The sequence below is a fragment of the Petromyzon marinus genome, chromosome 46 (assembly GCF_048934315.1).
Source record: "Petromyzon marinus isolate PM22_M1 ecotype Great Lakes invasive population chromosome 46, UKy_Petmar_22M1.pri1.0, whole genome shotgun sequence".
NCBI lineage: Eukaryota > Metazoa > Chordata > Hyperoartia > Petromyzontiformes > Petromyzontidae > Petromyzon > Petromyzon marinus.
In genome coordinates this window covers 13,924,499-13,949,847 of record NC_133712.1, presented here as the reverse complement: position 1 = coordinate 13,949,847, position 25,349 = coordinate 13,924,499, and the positions used below count along the sequence as shown (strand labels likewise).

Here is a 25,349-nt window from a genome sequence, read left to right as displayed (position 1 = left end):
AGGCGGTATAGTACTATAGTAATAGAGCAAGTGCAGAATCACTGAACCGGAATTTATAGCTTGAAAGTGCGGGGCCCGTAGCTACAGATGCAGCTACTTTTACTACTCGGATAATCCGGCACTGGGGACGGTTGGCTACGTACGGTGCGAAACAAGTTCAACACACTACTACATACGTAATCCTTGTAAACCCTTCCTTTTCCCTGTAAATTGCCTGCCACCATTGAGAAGGAGCTTCTCAACTCCATGGGCCTTGCTCAGAATACGCTGGCTGAGTGAGCGGTTGGGGTTCGAGGTGGTGAGTGGAGTGTGGTAGGTGGTATGAGTGTTGTGAGTGTCGGAGCAACGAGGTGGTGAGTGGCCTTTAATAGAATGCTAGGGCAAGTGTTGTTAGTGAGTTGCACGGCTCACAAGAGCAGTGGGTGGTCAGAACCACGCCCGGCCGACTTCGTCTCTCCAAGTGGCGATGATTACACACCGCATCAGGCGACTAATTATTTGAGGCCAAGTCGACCTAGGGGAGGCCCAGGTCCAGTTCATACACATACATACAACAAACGCCGCTACTAAGTAGCGGTGACGTCACCACAGCGCTTGTGCCAGGCTAGGTGCACGTTGAGGCCACATGACGTGTCCAAGGCTCGCTGTTGGCGTGACCGATTCAGATGGCCGTGAGGCAGGGATCTGAGCGGCAGTTCCGCGCTAACCGCTGCGCCACCACCCTAATGGGCTCCATTCGCACTCTCACGCCCCGATAATTACGCGTTAATTGGCCCGGCAACCTGGCGGAGATAAATGGGGAGACAGTTATAAGTGCCGGAGGGTCAATAGTGGAGGGGGGGGGGGAGATTGATGGAGCCGCATCGGGTGTTTAATTTGGGGGTCCCTATTGAAAATGTGTGGGGGGGGGGGGGTCACCGGACCTAGAATTCCATGACACAGTTCGAGTGAGGAGATGGAGGAGCAGGGGTGGGGGTTTAATTTGGGTCCTGCAGATTGGGGGGCCCTCCCCTCCCTACCCGTGACCATGACCACCGTCTCCACCTCATCACCATTGTCATATACCGGTAATCACACCAACATCACCACCACCATCCTATTACAACCACCATCATATTATACACTACCGTCACATCGTCACCACCGTCATCATATAATCACACAAACATCAACTGCCATTCCCACCATTATATAATCACACACCAACATCACCATTATCATCACATCGCTACCATCACGACCACGTCCCCCTCCCCCTGAATCGTCCGCGCAATGGGCGAGACCCCGTCGCCCAGGGGGTTCGCAGGGGGCCCGCGATGAGAATTGGGAAGGGGGATAGCGCCCCCCTGTGGGGGCTCGAAATGGCCGACTAGCCCCCCACCGCATCACCACCGCCGTCGATAGCAAATGACGAAGATCCATCACCCCTGTACGGCCTTAACATACTTTTGGGGCAAGTGCTGTTCGCGAGCACCTACGAAGGCCGGCAGGGTACACGAAGTGGGTGGGTGGGTGGCCAGCACCGCGCCCGACTGTTCACCTACCCCGAACACAGCGCTGCCGAAACGACGCACTGGCGTGATGGTATGAGTCAAGCGAACATGTGGTTGGGTTGTCCACCACATGGAGGCGCAGGAGTGTGGAGGAGCGGGCGGATCGTCTGCGGAGATTACGCCACTGCGGCAGGCGCGACACGGGGCAGCAGGGGCGTGCCCGGGGGCACACGGGGGGGGCACGGCGGAATGGGGGGGGGGGCACGGCGGAATGGGGGGGGGTGGTACCGGTCCCCCATCACGAGCCCCATGGCGCACGCAATTAACCGCGGCGCGGTGTCCTTTATACGTCACTCCCGGCAGGTGTCATATGTGCCAGGTCACCTGTGCCGGTTGACACCTGGTCAGACTTGCAAACCGCGTGCTCCATCTCAAGGGATTTAGCTGGTGAACGTTTAAGATGAATAAACGCAAAACCAAAGGCTTCCGAGTAGCCTACGCAGCATGCAGGGGCAAGTGCTGTTAGCGAGCGCCTATGAAAAAGCCGGCACGTCGCACGAGAGGGTGTGGTGTGGCCACAACACCTGGCCACCTTTGTCTCCCCAGTCCCGATGTTTTATATACTGCACCAGGTAAACTTATTTGAGACTGAGTCGACCTAGGGGAGGCCCAGGATCTGTTCAGATATTTACTGTCGCCGACGTTGGCCGTGAGCGGGGTTCATAGCGCAGTGCGCTAACCACAGCGCCACCACTCCCTACACGAGACATACATGCATACACGCACACAAACAGGCGCGGTGTGCTGTTATAGGCATTTGCAGTTTTCAGTTTAATACAGAATTCGTCTTTAAAAGTGCAACTCAATGTGAAAGTTCGACTCCGGGTCGCGGCTCGGGGTCGAGCGGGCAACGTGGCGGCGACATAAGCGGTGGCACCGACACAGGGCCCCGTCACGCCGTGTCACGCCGCCAAATGCTCCGTTAAAATGTAAAACCGCGGTGACAACGCCGCCGCCGCCGCCGCCACCGTCGCTGCCGCCGCCACCACTGTCCGGCCGTGGAGAGGCAGCACGTGGCTCATGCCCCCACCCCCAACCGCCACCGCGCACACTCCTCCACGCACGTCACACATCGCGCACGCGTTGGTCGCACACGTTGGTCGCACGCGCGGTCGCAATAACATTCAATTGAATGAGAAATTCACATGGGCTATGATTACAGCCATTGGGCATGGGGGGACGGGGGGGGGGACGGGAGGTAGTGGATGTGGGGGGTAAAGGTGGGGGGGGGGGGGCGGGTGCTGAGCCACACAACAGCTGTGGCGGGAGACACAGGGGGAGTTGGGTGGGCAAGGCATGGAGGAGTGGGAGACTCGGGTAGGGGTGCGCCAACCTCGTGGGAGAAGCGGGAGGCTGGTGAACGCGGGGAGGGGGGCACGCCGGGAATGTAAGTAGGAATGTTTGTGCTGGGCGGGTAAGGGGAGCGGGGGGAGAGGGGGGGCACGGGAGACACTTGCGGTCATCTCGCATCTCTGACCGGGTGGGGTCAAACCACCTCCTCCTCTCCCAGACTTGACGCCAACTCTCCGCGTCGTCAACAAGGATCGTGTCCTCCTCCTCTTCCTGCTCCGCCACCCAAACAGGAGCTGTCAAATCCGCTTGTAGTCTGGGCCGCATCAGGCAGGGTGTGTCTGCAGCTGTCTACCACATGTCAAGGGCTTGTCCATGTACACGAAGACAAACGTGTCTCATGTAGCCTTAAGAGGCTGTAGGGGCAAGTGATGTTTGCGAGCACCACTGAAGGTCAGCACGGCACACGAAGGGGTGGGTGGCCAGCACCACGCCCGGCTGCCTTTGTCTCCCCAGTGATGATGTTAATTACACATCACATTGGGTACTCATTTAGGGCTGAGTCGACCTCGGGGAGGCCCGGGATTGGTTCAGATATTCGTCACCGGTGTAGGCGGTGAGTGGAAATCGGACTCGGGTCTTTGCTGGGTTTCTAGCGCAGCGCGCTAACCGCTGCGCTACCGCTCCCCACATACATACGCACGCACGCGTGTCTACGCACGTGTACACGCGCGACTGTACACAGGCGAGCACGCGTGCGCCCCTAGGAGTCAAACTGAACGCGCCACTGCTCCCCGCTGTTGATGCTGCCAGTAGGAGGGAGGCCGACCGCCCCCAACGCGTCGTCCAGGAAGACGGACTCCCCACCTCCGCCCCCCGCACCGCCGTCCAGCGCGGTGTTGTCGTAGTTACGGGCGCCGCCCTGGTCGCCGCGGACAACGGTCTGCGGGAGCGTGAGGTCGGCATCGTCCCCGTCGTCCACCTGGGACTTGTAGGAGAAGAGGATCGTGGGCTCCGCGCTGCGGGAGGGAGCGGAGGGACAGCGCTCACGTGCACGCACGAGCCGGAGGCGCCCCCGCATGCCCCACACGGGGCTGCTGGGACAAGTGCTGTTTGCGGGCACACATGCGCTGTAAACGCCGAGTGGCCTACGATGTAGCAGGAGCAGCAACAGCAGCAGCAACAGCAGCAGCAAAAGCAGCAGCAACAGCAGGAGCAGTAACAGCATCACCTACAACAGCAGCAGCAACAATAAGAGCAGCAGCAGCACCAACAGCATGAGCAGCAACAGCAGCACCAACAGCATGAGCAGCAACAGCAGCAGGCTCTCCATGAACGGAGAGGTGGGGGGGGAGGGGAGACCGGGAAAGGAGACGGGGAAATTTAGGAGGGGTGGCACCACAGGGGAATGAGATGGGAGGGAGACACAGGAAGGCAGACACAAGACACACGGGGGGGGGGGGGGTAGCCACAGGGAAGGAGACACACGGGGGAAGGGAGACATTGTGGGGGTGGAAGGAGTCTCGGGGAGGAATACGGGGGCTGGGGGCAGCACTGACCCAAAAACCCCGCGCAGGAAGGTGAGGTACAGCAGCGGCGCAAACGCGGTGAAGTAGAGGAAGGTGGTGACGTCCACCAGGCTGGGACAAAAACACACAAAGACACAGATCCCCACAATAGCCTTTAACAGACTGTTGGAGCAAGTGCTGTTAGCGAGCATCTATGAAGGCTGGCACAGCATATGACAGATTAGGTGGCCAGCACCACGCCCGGCCGCCTTTGTTTCCCCCGTGCTGATGTTTACCCACCGCACCGGGTACTCAATGAAGGCCGAGTCGACTTAGGGGAGGCCCAGTACCGGTTAAGATAATCGTTACCGATTGTTGGCTGCGAGCGGGAATCGAACTTGGATCGCCGGGTTCGTAGCACAGTGCAGCGCTAACCTCTGCATTACCGCTCCCCACAGCGCGCACGCACACACCACGGCTATTAGTGGCTTGTGGCGTGGTTGGCTATGTGGTTGATGGTGTGGTATAGCGGCCGGCGTGGATGGCGGTGTGGTTAGCGGAGGTGTGTGGTTGGCAGTGCGGTGAGGGTGCGGTGCGGTTACCACAGCCCCGCAGTGACGTTGGCCACCAGCAGGGCGCTCCCCACCCCCTGCACGAGGTTGAGCACCGACAGGAATGCGGAGTACCAGTAGAAGCTCTGCCTCGCTACACACAAGGCGGTATGCGCACACGCGGTATGCGCACACGCGGTATGCACACACGCGGGGCACCCACATAGTACACACATAAGGTACACACACGGAGCACACACACGGTACGCCCATACGCAATACACACATACATTACACACACACGGTACGCACATACGCAGTACACATATACAGTACGCACACACAGTACGCGCACACGCGCGGTGCCTGCGGTATACACGCATGGTATACACACCCGACCTTTTCAGGAAGAATGCTGCGATCTGGACCTTTGACCCCGACACCCAGACTGGGCGCTCTAACTGCGCCTCCCCCACCCACGCCAACCGCTAACAGCTGACCGCCCCGACACAGCAGTGAGAAGTGAGTCCCTGTTGCATTTGTCAATCAGTCACTGTGCTCCCCCTCTCTCCAATCCCGTGACGGCCCCTGACCCGGTTTCTTTAGACCCAATGTAAACACGTGTGCAATCTACACGCACGCACACACACGTGCAGAGTGAACATGCGCGCAAGCGTGCGTAAGCACAGATGCACGCAAGCAGACAGTGTCACAAGCACACACGCGTATACGGACAGACATCCGGACACATGCACACGCGGAAAACGCAGAGCCCAAGGCACACAAACCAATATATGCAAGCACGGACACACACATGGACGCACACGCACACATGTACCCAAACACGACACATGAACACGCTCTGGTATGGCGGTTAAAGGCGGTACAGAAAAAAAAACGTGGACAAATCTCCATCTATTCCACCTGTATGGGATAAAGTGAACATTTCGCCCATAAATATTAGGCTGAAAACTTTTTCAATATATGGAGAACTGCAGAGCTGCTGCTCCAGCTATGTATAGCACTCAGCACGAGGGGCGCGGAGACTCACATGGGAGAGAGATCTTGTGTCGGATCGGAGTCCTCGGCAGAATCACGATGACCGAGTAGATCTACAAGACACAGCAAAAGACAAAGATCCCCCATATAGCCTGTAATAGAATTTTGGGGCCAAGTGCGGTTCGCGGATATCATCCTTGAAGGCGAGCACGGCCGACACCACGCCCCGGCTGCATTTGTCTCTCCAGCGCTGATGTTTACACACCGCACACTGGGTACTCATTCAAGAACGAGTGGAGGCCCAAAGCCAGTTCAGGTATCCGTCACCGGTGTTGGCCGTGAGGAGGAATCGAACTCGGGGCACCGTGTCTGTAGCTCAGTGCGATAACCGCTGCGTCACCGTTCCCCACTACGAAACACAGCACACACACACACGCGTCTATACACCACGACTAACATCAGTTGGCAGGCAGCATCTTAAGGTCGACTGATCCCAAAAGGAGGACCTGGGTGGTGTGTGTAAAACATCACCACTGGCAGAGACAAAGGTGACAGGGCGTGGTGCTGACCACACCACCTCCCTTATGTACTGTGCCAGACATCAGAGGCACTTGCTAACAGCACTTGCCCCGACAGGCCACCTGGGCTACACAGGGAACCTTTGTCATTGTGCGAGCGTATATGCACGCGCTGACCAGCATGGAGAAGCATGGCCAAGCAACATCTCCCGCAATGTGCACGTGACATGGGCCGGCGATATTCCAGCAGTGGATTGCGAGAGGGCCACCTGGGTGGGCGGCTCGCAGCGATTGGATGCTCGCAAGTTCACATCCTGGTTGGACGGGTGGGGGGGCAGTGTGTGTTGACTCAGCCCCATCATCCCTCCTTACCTCCCTCCCCCCCCCCCGGGTCGATACAATGAGTATCAGTTTGTGGCGGGGGGGGAGGTCATCAGTGGTTTTGTTCTATGAAGGGACTCGCCTCCGCCATAGGAATGTGGAATATGGGAATATGGGGGGTGGGGGCTGCACTTGGTGGAGTGGTGCGATCGCGCCCTCTAGCGGCAGTGACTCGTCACCAGCCAACTGGACAGGTTTCAGTGTCTCATCATGAGCAGATTCAGCCATCTGTGCAGCATCTCATCCACAGCAGGCCCACAGTGTTGACTGTGTTGGACCAATGCTGCTGGGATGATGCATTCCCAGGAGGCCATGTGGCTGATGGGATGTGAACAAAACATGTTTTTTTCTTGTAGAAGGACAGATAAGGGAACGAGGTGAATAGTCTGCCTAAGTTCTCCACAGTGATCTGCGTCGAACATTGAACCGGGACCCGCATCGAACGGAGAGAGAGGTCCTTGCCCATAAACATCCAGCACTTCTCCAGTACTGGTTCAAGTGAGCCCGACTCGGCTGAGGAGACACTGAATGTCGAAACCCTGTTACTTGCGGAACACGGAAAGCCGTCCACGGTCAATAGTTCGCCAACACCCCCCCCCCCTCCCGTTGCGCATGTCTCTCCGGCCCCCCACACCCCGTGGCGCTACCAGGAAGAAGAAGCAGGAGCTGGCGAGCCAGAAGTGCCGACCCCCGTGTCCGTAGATGTTGAAGTCCTCGGCCGAGAGGTAGTAATGTCCGTCCGGGTAGAGGATCTCGAGGGCACCCTGGGAGAGGTGCAACCCCATCATCATCATTGTCACAATCTTGTCATCACAACTTCACCGTAATCGTCACAACTTCATCGGATGAAGAGTAGTAATGTTCATCAGAGTGGAGCATCACTTCATCGCAACATTGTGGTGAGTGTGAGTGAGCATGCGAACAAGAATGTGAGAGTGAGCGGGCGAGGGTGAGAGAGTGAGAATGTGGGCGAGTGTGGATGTCAGTAAGTGGGTGTATGAGCAAGTGTGATAGCGATTGTAAATTGTACCTATGCGATTAGGAGCGTGAGTGCAGGAGTGTGTACCTGTGTCTGAGTGAGTGTACCTGTGTGAGAGTGTGAGATTGAGTATCTGTGCCCAAGTGAGTGTACCTGTGTGAGAGTGTGAGTGCCTGTGTGTGAGAGGGAGAGTGAGTGTACCTGCATGAGAGTGTGAGTGTACCTGTGTGAGTGTACCTGTGTGAGTACCTGCGTGAGAGTGTGAGTGTACCTGTGTGGGAGTGAGTGTGAGTGCCTGTGTGAGAGTGAGAGAGTGAGTGTACCTGCGTGAGAGTGTACCTGTGTGGGAGTGAGTGTGAGTGCCTGTGTGAGAGTGAGTGTACCTGCGTGAGAGTGTGAGTGTACCTGTGTGAGAGTGAGTGTGAGTGTACCTGTGTTAGTGAGTACACAAGGGCAAGTACGGTGGTTGTGGCCAGAACTCGCTTCACGCTGGCCCTGCTGTCAAGGTGGCCTGAGCACACACAGCATCATCATCAGCAGCATTAGCACCACATCAACATCATCACAATCAGTAATGGTCAGTGCCCGTGCTGTTTGGTGGTGGTAGTGGTAGTGCTGTGCTGGGCATCGGGCCCCACCAAACGCAAGGCCGAAGATGACGACGCTGAGCTCCGTAGCGAGGAGGAAGAATCGTGAGATCTCCCACAGGATCTGCAGCGCAACAACCAACACGACCACAACGATCACAACCATAACGACCACCACAGCTATCACCATCAACCATTGCACCATCACAATCATTACCACCACCATGACCACTACCACCATTAGTATCACAACCACGACATCACTACCACCATCCACCGTGGCACCATCATCACCACAACCCTCACCATTACCACCACCATTAAAAACAACCATAACCATTACCATAATTATCACCACCACTAGCAACCCCAGGGCGGGGGGGGGTCGTTGTGGTCATGTTTATTGTGTTTTTTGTTGCGTTCGTGTACATGGAGATTGTTGTAATTGAGTTTGTTGTTGTGGTAGTTGTGTTTTTTTGTTGACATCTGTGAAAAAGAGCTTTATAGCTCATTGGATTCCTCCAGTATAAATAAATATTCTGATTCTAAGATTGTGGTCGTTGTGTAGATTCTGGTTGCATTGTTGTTGGTCGTGGTAGGTGTTGTGGTGCTTGTGATTGTTGTGTGGTGGTTGTGGCTGCACCAACCTTGTCGGCCACTGTGGCGCTGGTGGAGGTGCTCACGGTCATTGAGACGATCGCCCGGACGATGCCAACCACAGCGACGAGCAGCACCTGGGGAGACACGGGGAGAGAGACACATGGGGAGAGAGACATGGGGAGAGAGAGACATGGAGAGAGACACACACGGGGATAGAAACACATGGGGAGAAAAACACTGTCGAGAAATACACACGGAGATAGAGACAGATGGGGATAGAGACACATGGGGAAAGAAACACATGGGGAGAGAGACGCATGGCAAAAGACACATAGAAAGAGAGCGACACGGATACATGGGGAGAAACATGGGGCAAGAGCAACACATGAATCGATTGGCGGTGACCCGGGTCACCATCGTGACCCGGGGTGCCAAAACCTCCATAACTCCAAAACCAGAAGGCCTGTGAAGACGGGAGATGTCACCGAGTCTGATACGCACACCAAATATGGAAATAAAAAAAACACACGCAAAACACCCATAAAAAGGGGGGCTGCTGGGGATTTGTGCGTGGCAACGGCTGTTTATTGCTTGTTTTGAAAGTACATCAGGATGCTGGTCTGGTCATTCCCCAGCACGTTCTGCTTCTTACGGGGGCGGCCACCCCCTTGTCTTTGGGAGCGAGACCACTTGGGAGGCAATGGCGCACCAGGCGCTCTCTTGGAATGGCCGGCGGTCATGGTCGTTGCTGGCGGGATCGACATCGTCGTCATCATCGCTCCCAGCGTCGCCCTCCGGCAGGACAGGGTAGTGCCAGCGATGCTCCCAGAAAAAAACCTTAAACGATGCCCGGCCCACCAATATTTTGCGGTGACCCGGGCTACCGCCAATCGATTCACATGGGGTAGACTGACACAGAGACTCATAGACTTACATAGAGAGACCCAGAGACTTACATAAACTAAGTTGTGATTAAACCCAGTTCTCAAGTGCACTGAGTGAATGGTCTCCAATGACTGCACACCATAACACTGATCACATTAAATTTGGTTCTGCTATGAATTTGGCCAAATTCCAGCAATGAGAATTAAAAATATTGGTTTAACCATCACGTGACGAGCATTCATCTCATACGGCAGTGTGAGAGGAGAAGTGTCGACCAGCGGTGACTTGCAGAAGGAATCTCAGAGGTAGCTCTGTGATATCCGCTTCCGCTGCAGGCCGATCTGTGTGAAATTTCCAAATGGATTTTGCGTCTTCTGACCCCGCGGCGCCAGAAATCGAGGTCGGTATCGGATGTCATCGCAAAACACTGCAACACTCGCCCTGCAAGCGGTGCAACGTGGCGATAGCGGCCACGTGTAGCTGCGCACCAGCAGGTAGAAGGTGGTGAAGATGGGGCTGGCGCTGGCGCGGAGCTTGAGCTGCACGCTGCGGAACTTCCACGTGAGGAAGAGGAAGAAGAGAGCGTTGGGGATGAGAAGGATGACATCCCAAACTCGCACCCTGAGCACACACACGCAGCAACGTCATCATCATTAGCAACATCATCAGCAACACCAACGACAGCAAAAATCATCAGCAGCAACAACATCATCAGCAGCAGCAACAACATCGTCAGCAACATCATTGGGGCGGTGACGCGGAGCGATAATAGCGTGCTCGCCGCCAGTTGCAGAGGATCACGGTTTGTATCTAGCGGCCTCCCTGGATAATACTGCGGTGTGCATATGAATCATACAAATACTAGTGCCGTCTGCTTCACGCACGGTGGACATCAAAGAACCCGTGACGTAATTTGCAAGCGTAGACCATTATGTGCTAGCGTCATGGTCCAAATTGACTAAAATTGTAAAATTAAACCACAAATTACTCAATTAGGGTCAAACACACACAGTAGCCCCAGCGGTTATCGGCCCCGACTGCGAGACCTTGGCAGGACCCTCCTGACGAAGTCGTGGGACTTCTAAGTGAGGCCCTCTGGGTATTGGGTAAACATGCAACCTCACATACCTGTCAACCCCTTATCAGTGCTGCCTACCTTATTACAGGCCAATTCAGACCTTGTTGGTCACCCCGTGTACCTTATAAATCTCAACGTTCATTCTACAAAGTCTCATCACAAGGGGAGAAACACGAACAAAGAGCAAAACACATTTTTTGCCCGTATTGAAACGGCTGTACGCCGTATGGACCTGAAAACTCAATTTGCCTGTACAAGAATACGGGTAAACCCTCTGGGTTGACAGCTATGAGGTGGTCATATTGTTGGTCTCTGTGGTAGGTCTCCCCCACGTGTCGCTCTCTCCCTGTGATGTTGATTGTGTTGTTATGCCACCACTACAACACTTGTCAGCACCATCAACTCCATCAACACCATTGGCACCTCCATCACCGTGCCTCCCCCCGCTCCCCCTCACCTGGACTTCCCCTCCCCCCGCTCCCCCTCACCTGGACTTCCCCCCCCCCCCCTGCTCCCCCTCACCTGGACTCCCCGATGTCCTCGTACAGGATGTAGAGACACGAGTGCGGCTCGGAGATGTTGCCGGGGGTCGTGGGGACCGTGGGGACCCCAGGGGTCCGAGTCCCCGGGCCCGGGGTCGTCACGTTATCCAGAAACCCCGCCATGGAGGGGAGGGGGGGGGGGCGAGGGGACCTGAGGGGAGTTTGAAGGGGGGGAGGGGGCCGAGCGGGGATCAGGGCCCGTGGGGGGCTGATAGAGAGAAGGGCAGGGGGTAGAGAGAGGGGCAGGGGGTACAGAGAGGTGCAGGGGGTAGAGAGAGGGGCAGTGGGTAGAGAGAAGAGGCAGATGTAAAGCGAATTGCAGTGGGTAGAGAGCAGAGCAGTGGTGTAGAGAGAAGAGCAGTGGTGTAGAGAAGGGCAATTGGTCGAGAGAGGGGGCAGAGGGTAGCGAGAAGGGCAGGGCCCGGGGCAGCCCCGTGTCCGGATACCTCTCTCGCGCCCACTTCTCGCAGTAAACTTCCGTTTCGATGGGAGGGGCGAGAGTCCCCGTTTCCGTTTCCGGTTTGGCTGGGGGCGGGGGGGGCCATGGGGGCGGGGGGAGGTGACACCGTCGGCCGCGTCAAGTACTCCGGTCCCCGCGGACTCGTCAACCAATGGGGCAGCGCGCCCTCTCCGTCACGTGCCCTTTACCTAGTTAATATTCATTACGTTTCGCGCGCTTTTTTGGTCGTCACGTGGTGCAAATTTGGCGGGAAACCGTGCTCACGGGTCGAGGTGACGGGGAGATCCTTTTGCTTCACCTGCCGCGACTCTGAACTGCTGCGCCTCCCATCGCAATGGCGGTGAGTTCTCGTGCTCCGTGCTGCGATGATGATTATTATTGTATCTCGTGGTCGATAAGTCCCTATACCCCTTCCTGAGGAGCGGTCTAAGCTACACGCTAGACAGTAGTTTTCCGTCCATGCCGGACGGGACTGATAACTTTTAACAGCGAAGTGCCTCTTGTTGCGTTTGGTACAATCGCACGTACGGATTGATCAGCAACCTGCTAAGCTGTACTGCGCTACAAGTGAGGCGACCGACGCCCGACTGCGCTATCACTGGGTGAACCGCCAACCCCTCCCTCGCCGTTGTTGTGTAAGGCAGGCGAGGTTGACAATGGCCAGGCCCTCCTCCACGGGGTTAGGGCCCCCGGGGTAACGTGAGGAGAGGGGGGGGGGGAGAGGTTCACAGTGGGCAAAAGTGGGGAATCTGCGGCCCGCGACTTCATATCGTAACCTCCGCAGTGACCACACAAGGGACACAATCGGGCACTGAAGAAAATATTTTTTTTTCTAACATGGCAACACCGAGTCGCCTCTGTCACCGCCAGAGCCTCCTGACAGGGACAGACTGACACTGACGCGCGCAAGTGTGTGTGTGTCAATGTGTCGTAGTTGTCCACAAAGTGCACCTATAATACAGGTTTTTTTTAGGGTTAGGTCGGGTAAATATATAAATGTTGCGTCGTTAAACCCGCCACCACCCGACAGCGCCAATCAGTAAGGTTTGCCACGTAAACAGAACGTGACAATTCGTTACTAGTACAGCACACCGGTGCGTTGGAGAGCAAAGTCACAACATTTACGACACATTTACGCGATCTAACTCATAAAACCTGTATTATGGACATTGGTCGAGAAAAGTGCACCTAGCATGGCACAAACGCTGTTGTGACGTCACCACCACTTAGTGGTAAACAGCGGTTGCCCACAGAAGGTATTTGAAATCCCTATAGAGTATAGCGGCTCGCAGTATTAACCAAGTTGCCAACTCTCGCCACAGGACAACCACTGTTTATCTTCCCCACACAAGGTAGTTACCTTTTTTATCGACCCGGACGGAGCGAGGGATGATGGGCTGTGTCAGCCTCCCCCCTCAAATCAGGATGTGAACTCGCGACCTTCTGATTGCAGCGAGCCCCTTTCACCATGCCGTGTGTGCGCATCGCGGGACCTGTTGTTTGACCATACCTCCCCACCTGGTCAGTCACCACGGGTGTATTGGGGCCACGGCTCCGCCCCTGATCACTGGAGGACGAGTGGTTTGGAATAATTAATCGTTGCTCTTGCAGGATTCTTCGGAGCCAATGTCGGAGGGTGAAGGTCGTGGGGGTGCGCGAAGGACTGGTCAGGACGCCCTGACCTCGAGCCCCGGTCGCGACCTCCCACCCTTCGAGGACGAGTCTGATGGGCTGCTCGGCACAGAGGGCGACCGCCCGGAGGAGGAGGAGGAGGATGATGATGCAGAAGAGCTAATCGGAGACAACATGATAGCGTGAGTGTGGCGCCATGGCCGGACGCAGACCCGGTGTGGGAATGTGGAATAAGTGACGGTGTTTTTGTGTTTAACACGTCGGCTTCGCGGCTGATGTTAGGGTCCATGATTGCTTTTTTGGGTTGATACCAATGTGTCGTACGCCCTTCTCCACCCAGCACGGCCAAATAATGAGATGAACAAACTAGACGATTCTTACGGCATCAGCTCTAGTGGGTGGCTGAACAGCCAAACCCACAGCCGTCGACAATTAGGTGCGCCTTTGCGCTGGCAGTTGAAACTGGCATCTCAAGGCGATGGGCGATGGCCTTAGTTTGTCAACTCCCAACGGCCTGCATTCCCACACAGGCACAGGAGACGTCCCGGTGATCCTTCACAGGCTACTGGAGCCAGATCCCCTTGACAAACACTTCAGAAGACATCCTAGAGAGCTGAGGGTGGTGGGAGACGGGCAGGGCAGATCGTGGAGGTCCCGGCGTATCGTCGTCCGCGGGGCATCTGCGGGATCTGGCGGAGGGGGTAGGAAGCGTTTGCTTGCTTGTGGGCGATGTAGGAGGAGGTGTGGTGTTGGCCGCGATGAGGCCTTCGCGCAGAGCGGCACTGTAAGCAAATCGAACCGCGTGCGTTCACAGAGACTACCGTGCCATCCCGGAGCTGGACATGTATGAGCACGAGGGCATCGATGACAACGAAATTCCGTCTGAAGCGGAGCTGTCACCCGGCGCGCGGGCGCGGGCTGAGGAGGAGATGGAGCGCCGCGACCAGCAGATGGGGCGGACGGCTCCGGGACGCACACGGCTGGGCCTGCTCTACGGTGAGAGGGGCGACCGTGCGGGCATGTGTCGGGGGAGTGGGTAGCACAGTGGTTGGCATGCTGCGCTATGAACCCCGCGATCCACGTTCACTTCCCGCTTACGGCCAACACCAGTGACGATTATTTAAACCGGTCCTGCGCCTCCTCTCGGTCCGACTAAACCTCAAATGAGTATTTGGTGTGATGCGTAAACACCACCATTCGGGACACGTCGGCGGCAAGGTGTGGTGCTGGGCACCCGCCCACTCCCTCGTGTGGCATGCCAGTGTCATACGTGCTTCTCCAATACAACAAAACACGTACGCCGACCCCTCCCTCTGTCATGACGAGCTGCCTCCTCCCTCCCGACAGACATGGACGAGGAGGACGGGCAGCCAGCACGGAAGCGGCGCCTGGGCGAGCTCGCAGCCGAGGGAGCGGATGATGATGAAGAGGTGTGTGGGGTGGTGCCTCTGTTGGTCTTCTCAATCAATCAACCTGTGGCACCTGGGTCTGTCCTGTGACCTCCTACTGGAGAGAGTTGGACATTTCACGCGGCCGGACACAAGCACCTTGGTGACCGCCACTTAGTGGCGAATGGCAGTTGTGTGTGGAGAGCGGTGGCGCAGTGGTTAGCGCGCTGTGCTACAAACCTAGCGACCTGAGTGCAAATCCCGTTCACGACCAATAACCGTGGCGGATATTCGAACCAGTCCTGGGCTTCCCCTTAGTCGACTCGGCTTCAAATTAATACTTGCGGTGTGTAAAACATCAGCACTGGGGAGACAAAGGTGGCTGGATGTAGTGCTGGCCACCCACCCCCTCATGTGCCGTCCTGGCCTTAATAGATTATACGGGGGATATTTGTCTTTGCAGATGATTGAGAGCATCGAGAACCTGGAGGACATGAAGGGCCTGTCGGTGCGAGAGTGGGTCTCCATGGCGGCACCACGCCTCGAGATTCACAACCGCTTCAAGAACTTCCTGCGCACGCACGTGGACGCACATGGGCACAACGTGTTCAAGGAGCGCATCGCCGACATGTGCAAGGGTGGGAGCGGCATGCTGTGCACACCACACCACAACACCACACGCACACGACTACCACACTACCACCGCACTCCACGCATGCCATGGCCACCACAACCACGGTGGCCACAGGAGCGTGCGGCTTGTGTTCTAGTCACCACGTGTCTCCCCATGTCTGCTTGAGTCTCTCTTGAGTTTTTGTATCTCCCTATGTCTCTCACCATGTCCTCCCGGTATTATCCTCCTGATTGTGTCTCCTTCGTGCTCCCCATGTGTCTCCCTCACCCAGAAAATCGCGAGTCCCTTGTGGTGAACTACGAGGACCTGGCGGCACGCGAGCACGTGCTCGCCTACTTCCTGCCCGAGGCACCGGCCGAGATGCTCGGGGTGATGGACGAGGCGGCCAAGGAGGTGGTACTCGCCATGTTCCCTAAGTACGACCGCATCGCTCCCGCGATCCACGTGCGCATCTCCTCGCTGCCACTCGTCGAGGAGCTGCGCTCCCTGCGGTGAGTGGGATCTCGTGTGCGTGCGCATGCGTCCGTGTGTGTAAGGTGGTGGCTCACGAGAACAGCACTTGCCCCAACAGTCTATTTAAACAATACGGGGGTCTTTGTGAGTAAGGAGAGTGGTAATGGTGTGGTAATGTAGTGGTTAGTGCACTGCGCTATGAATTCGGCGACCCGAGTTCAATTGCCGCTCATGGCCAACACCGGTAACGATTATCTGAGCCTCCTGGGCTTGCCCTAGGTCAACTCAGCTGCAAATGAGTACCTGGTGCGGTGTGTAAACATCAGCAATAGGTAGGGTGGCAAAGGTGGCCGGGTGTGGTGCTGGCCTCCCACCCCCTTGTGTGCCACGCTACTCACTAACAGCACTTGCCCCAACAGTATGTTAAGGCTATACAGGGGATCTTTGTCTTTTTTGGAAACTAAGTGTAGGTCGATGGGTGAGTAGTTGTGGTTATTTTTGTCAGCCATGTTTATTATCTCGGTGACTATGACACTGGTGGCTGTTTAGCATCGAGTATGAAATCTGCGTACGCCTGACACGTGCATGCGCCCTTGGGCCCTGCGTAGGCAGCTGCATCTAAACCAGCTGATCCGCACAAGTGGTGTGGTGACGGCCTGCACGGCCGTGCTGCCCCAGCTGTCCATGGTCAAGTACAACTGCCACAAGTGCAACTTCGTGCTGGGGCCCTTCCTCCAGAGCCAGAGCCAGGAGGTGCGCCCAGGCTCCTGCCCTGAGTGTCAGAGCCTGGGGCCCTTTGAAATCAACATGGAACAGGTACGTCGGCCACGCCAGCCAATAGTGTGTGTGGTGTTGTGTGGTACTGTGACAGCACTTGCCCCTACAGTTGGTTATGACTATACAGGGGATCTTTATCTTTGGTGCTGGCCACCCACCCCCTCATGTGCCGTCCCAGCTTTCATAGGTGCTCACTAAGAGCACTTGCCCCAGCAGTCTGTTAAGGCAATATTGGGAATCTGTCCTGTGTGTCGGTAGACTGTCGAAGAGCTGTGAGCTGTGGCGCTGCGGTTAGTGCACTGCAATACAGTGAGGGAAAAAAGTATTTGAACCCCTGCTGATTTTGTACGTTTGCCCACTGACAAAGAAATGATCAGTCTATAATATTAATGGTAGGTTTATTTGAACAGTGAGAGACAGAATAACAACAACAACAAAATCCAGAAAAACACATGTCAAAAATGTTATGAATTGATTTGCATTTTAATGAGGGAAATAAGTATTTGACCCCTCTGCAAAATATGACTTAGTACTTGGTGGCAAAACCCTTGTTGGCAATCACAGAGGTCAGACGTTTCTTGTAGTTGGCCACCAGGTTTGCACACATCTCAGGAGGGATTTTGTCCCACTCCTCTTTGCAGATCTGTTCCAAGTCATAAAGGTTTCGAGGCTGACGTTTGACAACTCGAACCTTCAGCTGCCTCCACAGATTTTCTATGGGATTAAGGTCTGGAGACTGGCTAGGCCACTCCAGGACCTTAATGTGCTTCTTCTTGAGCCACTCCTTTGTTGCCTTGGCCGTGTGTTTTTGACATCCTTGGAGAGCTCTTTGGTCTTGGCCATGGTGGAGAGTTTGGAATCTGATTGATTGATTGCTTCTGTGGACAGGTGTCTTTTATACAGGTAACAAGCTGAGATTAGGAACACTCCCTTTAAGAGTGTGCTCATAATCTCAGCTCGTTACCTGTATAAAAGACACCTGGGAGCCAGAAATCTTTCTGATTGAGAGGGGGTCAAATACTTATTTCCCTCATTAAAATGCAAATCAATTTATAACATTTTTGACATGCTTTTTTCTGGATTTTGTTGTTCTGTCTCTCACTGTTCAAATAAACCTCCCATTAAAATTATAGACTGATCATTTCTTTGTTAGTGGGCAAACGTACAAAATCAGCAGGGGATCAAATACTTTTTTCCCTCACTATTAATCCGGCGTCCCGAGTTAAATTTCCACATAAGTGGCAAATGTTTGAACTGGTCCTGAACTTTCCCTACATTGAGTGGACTTAAATGAATGCCTGGTGCAGTGTATATAATGCATCAGCACTGGGGAGACAAATGCAGCCATGGGAGGCGTGGTGCTGACCCACCACCACTTTGTGGGCCATGCTGGCCTTCACAGGTGCTCTTCACTAAAAGCACTTGTCCCAACAGCGCATACCATCTATCTGGGGGTCTTTGTTTTTTGTCTGCGTGTATGCATGCATGTATCGTGTGTGCCTGTCTCTGCGCGTGTGGACGTTTGTGTGTGTGTCTGCGCGTGTGTTGACACACGCGCAGACACACACCTATCATGTGTGTTAAGGCTACAAAGGGCACCTTTGTCTTCGTGTAGACTGTGTACCAGAACTACCAGCGAATCACGCTGCAGGAGTCCCCGGGCCGCGTGGCCGCGGGGCGGCTCCCGCGCTCCAAGGACGCCATTCTCCTTGCCGACCTCGTCGACAGCTGCAAGCCGGGAGACGATATCGTGAGCACCGTGCCGTTGTGTCTGCCCTACCTAATTACAGTCCTAGTTCATTTTTCTCACTACCGCATCCATTTCTATCGCTACCTATATTGTATCGCTGAATATACGCTCTGCACTTCCTAGAATTATTTCATTTGATTGAATATCTACCCTGAAACTACCCATAATGAAACTAATGGAACATATACTGCATCAAATTTTTATGAATACCACGAAACGTTTAAATATGAATTTTAAACAGAAAGTGTTCACTTCCAAATGTTCGTTTACCGTGCATTAGGCTAGGCCTAGACTTCTCCAATCGCTGTTGGCTGAGATCATAAGCAATCGAAGTGTAATTGTGTTAAATAAAGTTGTTAAAATAAATAACTCAGAAACTTAAAATGAAAACTAGCAATAGAAACATGGGGGAAAAAAAAGAGTTCTAAGCATAGAAAACAAACCGTTACATGATGCTACAAAATCATCTATTTACCTTAACTCTAGTGAAGCTCGGGCTCGGTGAAGGCGGCGTTTTGGTGGTATTCATCTGTAACCTCGCCGCGCTGCACTTTGCGCTTCCGTAACTAACGCAAACATTTCTTCATATTTACATTTTTTTTACATTATTTATGAGAGCATTTCTGTAAGGTTGGATTTCCGTAAGTCGGGTCTTCCGTCACCCTAGCAACGGCGCAATGTTCTTGCGATGTCTCGATAGCAACACCGCAGCATCGTCTCATCACCACAGCAATATTGGAGTATTACAGTGTCCCAATGGCAACATAATGTCAGCGCGATGTCTTCAAAGCAATACCGCCACATGGCTCGGCAACATAGCGGCCACCCCCCCCCCCAACTCTTTTCCTGTGGTCGGTGATGGTGACCTCACCCTGTGTTGCCACGACCGCAGGAGCTGACGGGAATCTACCACAACAACTACGACGGCGCACTCAACATGTCTAATGGCTTCCCCGTGTTCGCCACCGTTATCCTCGCCAATCACATCACGTGCCGCGACGACAAGGTGGCCACTGAGATGCTCACGGACGAGGACGTGCGGGCCATCATTGCGCTGAGCCGCGACGAGAGGATCGCGGAGAGGGTGAGCCGCGCGGCGGGGAGAGACACGGGGGGTGGTTTGGGGGGGGGGGGTGGTGGTGGGGGAGACACGGGGGAAGAGACATGGGGGGAGTTGCATAGAAACACAGGGATAATTGAGAACACGTGACCACGGTGAGTGGATGCAAGTAAGTGGACACGTGGAGACATGCAGGCAGGGGTGGGGGGTTGGACAGACATGAGATGTACACGGGGACAAGCGTGTCAGGCATCGAGTGTGTGTTTGTGCATGGCGCAGGTATTTGCCAGCGTGGGGCCGTCCATCTACGGGCATGAGGACATCAAGCGCGCCATCGCCCTCGCCATGTTCGGGGGCGAACCCAAGAACCCAGGTGACCCCTCCCCCATGACCCACGTCATAGCCCCCGACCTTTTAAATCGTGGTTGGCACCGTCAAAGTTCGACTTGAGCGTAAACACGTCTCTTGAATTGAGCTCGATCAACATCATTATTCTCATAAGAGCCTGGGGAAAGAGACCATGATTAATGGGGGAGGGAATTACAAAGCGGAGCAGCACAAGGAAAGTAGAAGATAGAGAAGTCAAGTGCAATTGTGAAACCAAGTGAGAATTCCAGAGACCAGGAGAGAGGAGTCTCATTTGCACGAGCGAGTGAGCTTCGCGTCACTGAAACGATCAACGTAAAACAACGTTACAGTGATGAAGCGGCAAATAGAAATCGGCGCAAAAACACGGACTACCGCCCCCCACCCCTTACCGACAGGCGGCAAGCACAAGGTGCGCGGGGACATCAACGTGCTGCTGTGCGGGGACCCAGGCACCGCCAAGTCCCAGTTCCTCAAGTTCGTGGAGAAGGCCGCGAGCCGCGTGGTGTTCACCACGGGCCAGGGTGCCTCCGCCGTGGGCCTCACGGCCTACGTGCAGCGCAACCCCGTGAGCCGCGAGTGGACGCTGGAGGCCGGCGCTCTCGTGCTGGCTGACCGGGGAGTGTGTCTCATTGACGAGTTCGATAAGGTGAGTGACGTCGGAGGGGGAGGGAGAGGAGAAGGGGAGGTGGAGGGGGAGAGGAGAGTCGGGCAGTGACAAGCACGGGAGGTTGATGCGATCCGGCAGTGGCATGCTTAACCGCTTGTCGCTTCGCGGTTTTAATCCAGCAGGGTGCCCTGGTTAATACTCCAGTGGTGGTGCCATCTGCTTCAATCACAGTGGATGTAACCGTCTGTTAAAGGCTACGCGGGTGATCTTTGTCTTTGCAGATGACAGATCAGGACCGCACGAGTATCCACGAGGCCATGGAGCAGCAGAGCATCTCAATCAGCAAGGCCGGCATCGTCACCTCGCTGCAGGCGCGCTGCACCATCATCGCCGCTGCCAACCCCATCGGTACAGCGCCTGCCCTCCCCTCTTTGTTTCCTTCTCCACCTCACCCCGTCCTCACCAACTGTCATCCTATGACTTTTAGGGTCGCGTGACACCCGTGTCACCCGTGTCGCGCTGTCCCCCTCTGTATGTGTGCGGTGCGTGTGCAGGAGGGCGCTACGACCCCTCGCTGACCTTTTCGGAGAACGTTGACCTCACAGAGCCCATCCTGTCTCGTTTCGACATCCTGTGTGTGGTGCGCGACACCGTTGACCCCGTGCAGGTGAGTGGTGGGGTGGGGGGTGGAACAGTGGTGCAGTGGTGAGCACGGCACTACGAAGCCGGTCACCCAAGTTCGATTCCCACTCACGGCCACCGACATCGGTGATCGCGAATATCTGCATCCGATCCTGGGCCTCGACTCAGCCTTTAGGTGAGTGCGGCTTTTAAAGCTCGGCACCGGGGAGACGAATGTGGCCGCCCGTGGCACTCGCCACACCACTGCCCCTCGTGTGCCGCGTCGGCCTTCTGACTCACAGCGGAGTCCGCACGCGTGGGGTACCTCTGCGCGTGTGTGGGGATGCAGGACGAGATGCTGGCGCGCTTCGTGGTTTCCAGCCACGTGCGTCACCACCCCGGCGGGCCTGAGCGCCGCGGCGAGGAGGCCACCGGTGCCGGGCCGGCGCCAATGCCCAACTCGTACGGTGTGGAGCCCATCCCGCAGGAGCTGCTGCGCAAGTACGTGACCTACAGCAAGGAGAAGGTGCGGCCCAAGCTGAACCAGATGGACCAGGACAAGGTGGCGCGCATGTACAGCGAACTGCGCAAGGAGTCCATGGTGAGACTGGTGGTGGGGAGAGAAATCGACGAGACACCAGATGATCCGTCCAGCGACCCACGCGTTGATTTGTTCAACTGCTTCTGCACCCGACACTCCACCATTCACCAACAAACAACCCCCTGCCCCCTCGCACCCCCTTCCCACCCTGTCTACAGGCGACAGGTAGCATTCCCATCACGGTGAGGCACATTGAGTCGATGATCCGGCTGGCAGAGGCGCATGCGCGCCTGCACCTGCGTGACTTCGTGCTGGAGGAGGACGTGAACATGGCGATCCGCGTCGTGCTCGACAGCTTCATCGACACGCAGAAGTTCAGCATCATGCGCAGCATGCGCAAGGTGGGAGCAGAGGTCACCGCGTGAGAGCAGGGTCTGGGTGGGAGGAGGGACCACGGCATGGGAGTAGGGTCCGGTGGGAACAGGGTAAGGGTGGGAGCGGAGTCCAGATAGGGGCAGGGTCCAGGTAGGGGTAGGGTCCAGGTGGGATGAATGGGTGCAGTGCTGTGACCGGTCACCTGTCTCTGTCCATCTCTCCTTGTGTTTGTCCACCTGTTGTAACCGCCGTGTGTCTCCACGTATGTCCTCCCCGCGTATTCCTGTGTATCCCCTCTCATGTCCCTGCATGTTCCCCTTGTCTTCCTCACCTGTTCCCATGTGTCACAGCGTGTTTACATGCTTCCTATGTATCCCGTGCGTGTGTTCCCCGTGCATCCGTCACAGACATTCTCACGGTACCTGTCGTTCCGCCGAGACAACAATGAGCTGCTGCTCTTCATCCTAAAGCAGCTCGTGTCCGAGCAGCTGAGCTACCAGCGCAGCCGCTACGGCTCCACCGGGGTCGCCGGTGGTGGCAGCGGGACCCGGCACGATCGCGTCGAGGTGCCCGAGAAGGACCTCGCCGACCGGGTGAGCTCTCAAGGTCATCGGGTCACCAGTTAATGGGGTTCACGGGGTCATACATTGCAGATTGTTAATGGGAGAAAGAAGGAACAATTCTGAGCCCAAATTAAACGGAAAACAAATCAGAGACAGCCCGAAAACAACAGGCCTGATCGACTTTTATTTAAGTGCTTTTCCTATAACGGAGGTCAGCTCGGACGAATTGCTTTCAAAATCCATTGATCGTAAAGTTTAGGTGACAGAAACGTCAGCTTAGGTTGGGAATGATTTCCGCATTGGTAATGTTCAGCAGGGCTATTTCGGAGTACCGACTATGATGATGCCACTACAATGTGGGTAACATTGGATGAGCTGTGTAACAATGTCGATGTTACCGTGGCGAGGATGAGCGGAGTCACCATGGTTACCAAGTGGCAGTACCTAACCTGTGAGCCCCCCCTTTGCGCCCCTCCCCCTTTCTGCCCCCCACAGGCGAGACAAATCAGCATCCACAGCCTCTCTGCGTTCTATGATAGCGACGTCTTCAAGAACAACCTCTTCTCTGTTGACACGAGGCGCAAGCTCATCATCCAGCCACTCTGAGTGACACGGAGGGGACACGGAGGGGACACGGAGGGGACACGGAGGGGACACGGAGGGGACACGGAGGGGACACGGAGGGGACACGGAGGGGACACGGAGGGGACACGGAGGGGACACGGAGGGGACACGGAGGGGACACGGAGGGGACACGGAGGGGACACGGAGGGGACACGGAGGGGACACGGAGGGGACACGGAGGGGACACGGAGGGGACACGGAGGGGACACGGAGGGGACACGGAGGGGACACGGAGGGGACACGGAGGGGACACGGAGGGGACACGGAGGGGACACGGAGGGGACACGGAGGGGACACGGAGGGGACACGGAGGGGACACGGAGGGGACACGGAGGGGACACGGAGGGGACACGGAGGGGACACGGAGGGGACACGGAGGGGACACGGAGGGGACACGGAGGGGACACTGGGGGTGGGACACGGGGAACAGAGGGGTCATGGTGTCGCGCGGACGAGGGACACGGGCCACACACGGGGAGATCACTGTGCGTTTGCTGTGTGGCTGTCGTATTTTAAATTGAACAACTGCACAATCATAAGTGGATGTTAAATAAATGTCCTGGAGCACGAGTCTGCTCTGGAAAACTACGTTTGCGAAAATTCGCAACACAGAACTTTGAGAAACTCCAATCAACGCCCCCGGGGCGAATGGGCGCAGTGTTATTACGGGGGTCAAGAGGGCACGGGACGCGTGTATTTGTGTGTGGCGGTTGTTGTGGCGCTGGAGTCGTGTGTCGACGTCGCGAGGTTGAGATAAAGCTGTGTTTTCTCAATGGCCGAGTTGAGAGTGGATTTTGTCGGCTCCACACGTGCAGCATATATCAAGGTTCACCTACAACCCTTGCTGCATGCTGCTCCCAGAGGCGTGAGGGTGAGGGGCAGTTCTGGTGGTGTTCGTTCAGTTGCTCCACGCCCACCACTAATGACAACGCCCACTATCCCAGTTGCCTCCGCCCACCCTCTACTAACCCCGCTCACCATGCAGCCCTCCGTGTCCGAACGCAGGGGCGGGACTAGAAAAGGCGGGGCTTGGGAGAGTAAATGGGCGGGGCATGGAGAGGGGCGGGTCCTACAGGGGTAATCGACTTAGTGGCTGTAGTCAAAAACATTTTTGTAGCTTTTCATCAAAGATCTCAAAGGGCTGTACAGAGCAGGAGCAGACAGTGCATAAAAATAGAATTACATTTTTAAGAATAATTTACGAAATTAACTAAAATTAAAATAATCGGAAACGTATAAATATGTTTTAAGGCGCATTTTTAAAATGTCCAGACTACCGATCCCTCTGATATCTCGTGGAAGAGCGTTCCATAGCTTGGCAGCTACACGGGAAAAATCTCGGTCACCCAGACCGAAACCTCGACCTGGGAATGCAGAGAAGATCTGCATCCCCAAATCTCCGGGACCTTGAGGGGACATGGGTGCAGCATGTCAATGATGTAGGCTGGAGCATCATGGTTCACTGCTTTGTAAGTTAATATGATTTTAAACTCTGGTATGTGAAACTGGAAGCCAGTGCAGGTAGGCCAACACTGGTTTAATATGTGGTGTTCTGGTTAACACCCTATCAGACGCATTCTGAACATGCTGCGAACTGATCAGCGCCTAATTAGTCACGTCAGTGAGTTAAGACATGACAATAGTCTGTCAGATGAGATGAAGGCATGATACGTAAACATTTTTATAGCGTCATTCATGCTAAGAGTCCCAGTCGCGCTGTGCCCAAGATGGGGCCACGGATCAACTTGTGAGAAGAAAAAAACATTTTGTTGGCCGAGGACGACGCAATCTACTAAATTTTTATTTTGTCTTGAGACCCCCTCCACTACCCGTCACCACCCCCTCGGGGCGTAGCAGCCCCCACGAGCGAGCCGCCGCCAGGCACAGCCAAGCGAATTAAATCGTCACGTGGCGTGCGAGCGTTTCACGGCGCGCGGATTATTATAATGATCAATGAGCTTCGCTTGGCGGCGGTGGTGGTGGGTGAGCGATTGTCAACTCGCAACTCTACGTTGAAAATTCCC

The 25,349-nt window shown here is 55.5% G+C and overlaps 2 protein-coding genes across 3 annotated transcripts; one reads left to right on the top strand and one right to left on the bottom strand.

Moving 5' to 3' along the window:
• Positions 1 to 2,300: 2,300 nt before the first annotated feature.
• On the bottom strand, positions 2,301 to 11,999 carry TPRA1 (transmembrane protein adipocyte associated 1). 2 transcript variants are annotated; one of them, XM_076074227.1, is made up of 11 exons: positions 11,918 to 11,972; positions 11,452 to 11,679; positions 10,340 to 10,472; positions 9,014 to 9,100; positions 8,418 to 8,490; positions 8,211 to 8,290; positions 7,448 to 7,564; positions 5,954 to 6,014; positions 4,954 to 5,056; positions 4,403 to 4,483; positions 2,301 to 3,862 (listed from the first exon to the last, which is right to left on the bottom strand). In XM_076074227.1, exons 2-11 carry the CDS (start codon positions 11,592 to 11,594, stop codon positions 3,607 to 3,609), a joined length of 1,134 nt encoding a protein of 377 aa, XP_075930342.1. In that variant the 5' UTR covers positions 11,595 to 11,679; positions 11,918 to 11,972; the 3' UTR covers positions 2,301 to 3,606. The 2 variants fall into 2 exon arrangements, with proteins under 2 accessions (XP_075930342.1, XP_032827487.1); XM_032971596.2 differs by having other exon boundaries at positions 11,452 to 11,999.
• Positions 12,000 to 12,045: 46 nt separating this feature from the next.
• Positions 12,046 to 24,098, top strand: MCM2 (minichromosome maintenance complex component 2). Its single transcript, XM_032971546.2, has 17 exons — positions 12,046 to 12,271; positions 13,543 to 13,745; positions 14,378 to 14,559; positions 14,911 to 14,993; positions 15,415 to 15,589; positions 15,857 to 16,076; positions 16,647 to 16,854; positions 18,431 to 18,565; positions 19,458 to 19,649; positions 19,905 to 19,998; positions 20,390 to 20,640; positions 20,883 to 21,009; positions 21,156 to 21,268; positions 21,572 to 21,823; positions 21,982 to 22,164; positions 22,546 to 22,731; positions 23,197 to 24,098. The coding sequence occupies exons 1-17, from the start codon at positions 12,266 to 12,268 to the stop codon at positions 23,305 to 23,307; spliced, it is 2,721 nt and encodes a 906-aa protein (XP_032827437.1). The 5' UTR covers positions 12,046 to 12,265; the 3' UTR covers positions 23,308 to 24,098.
• The last annotated feature ends 1,251 nt before the right edge of the window (positions 24,099 to 25,349 follow it).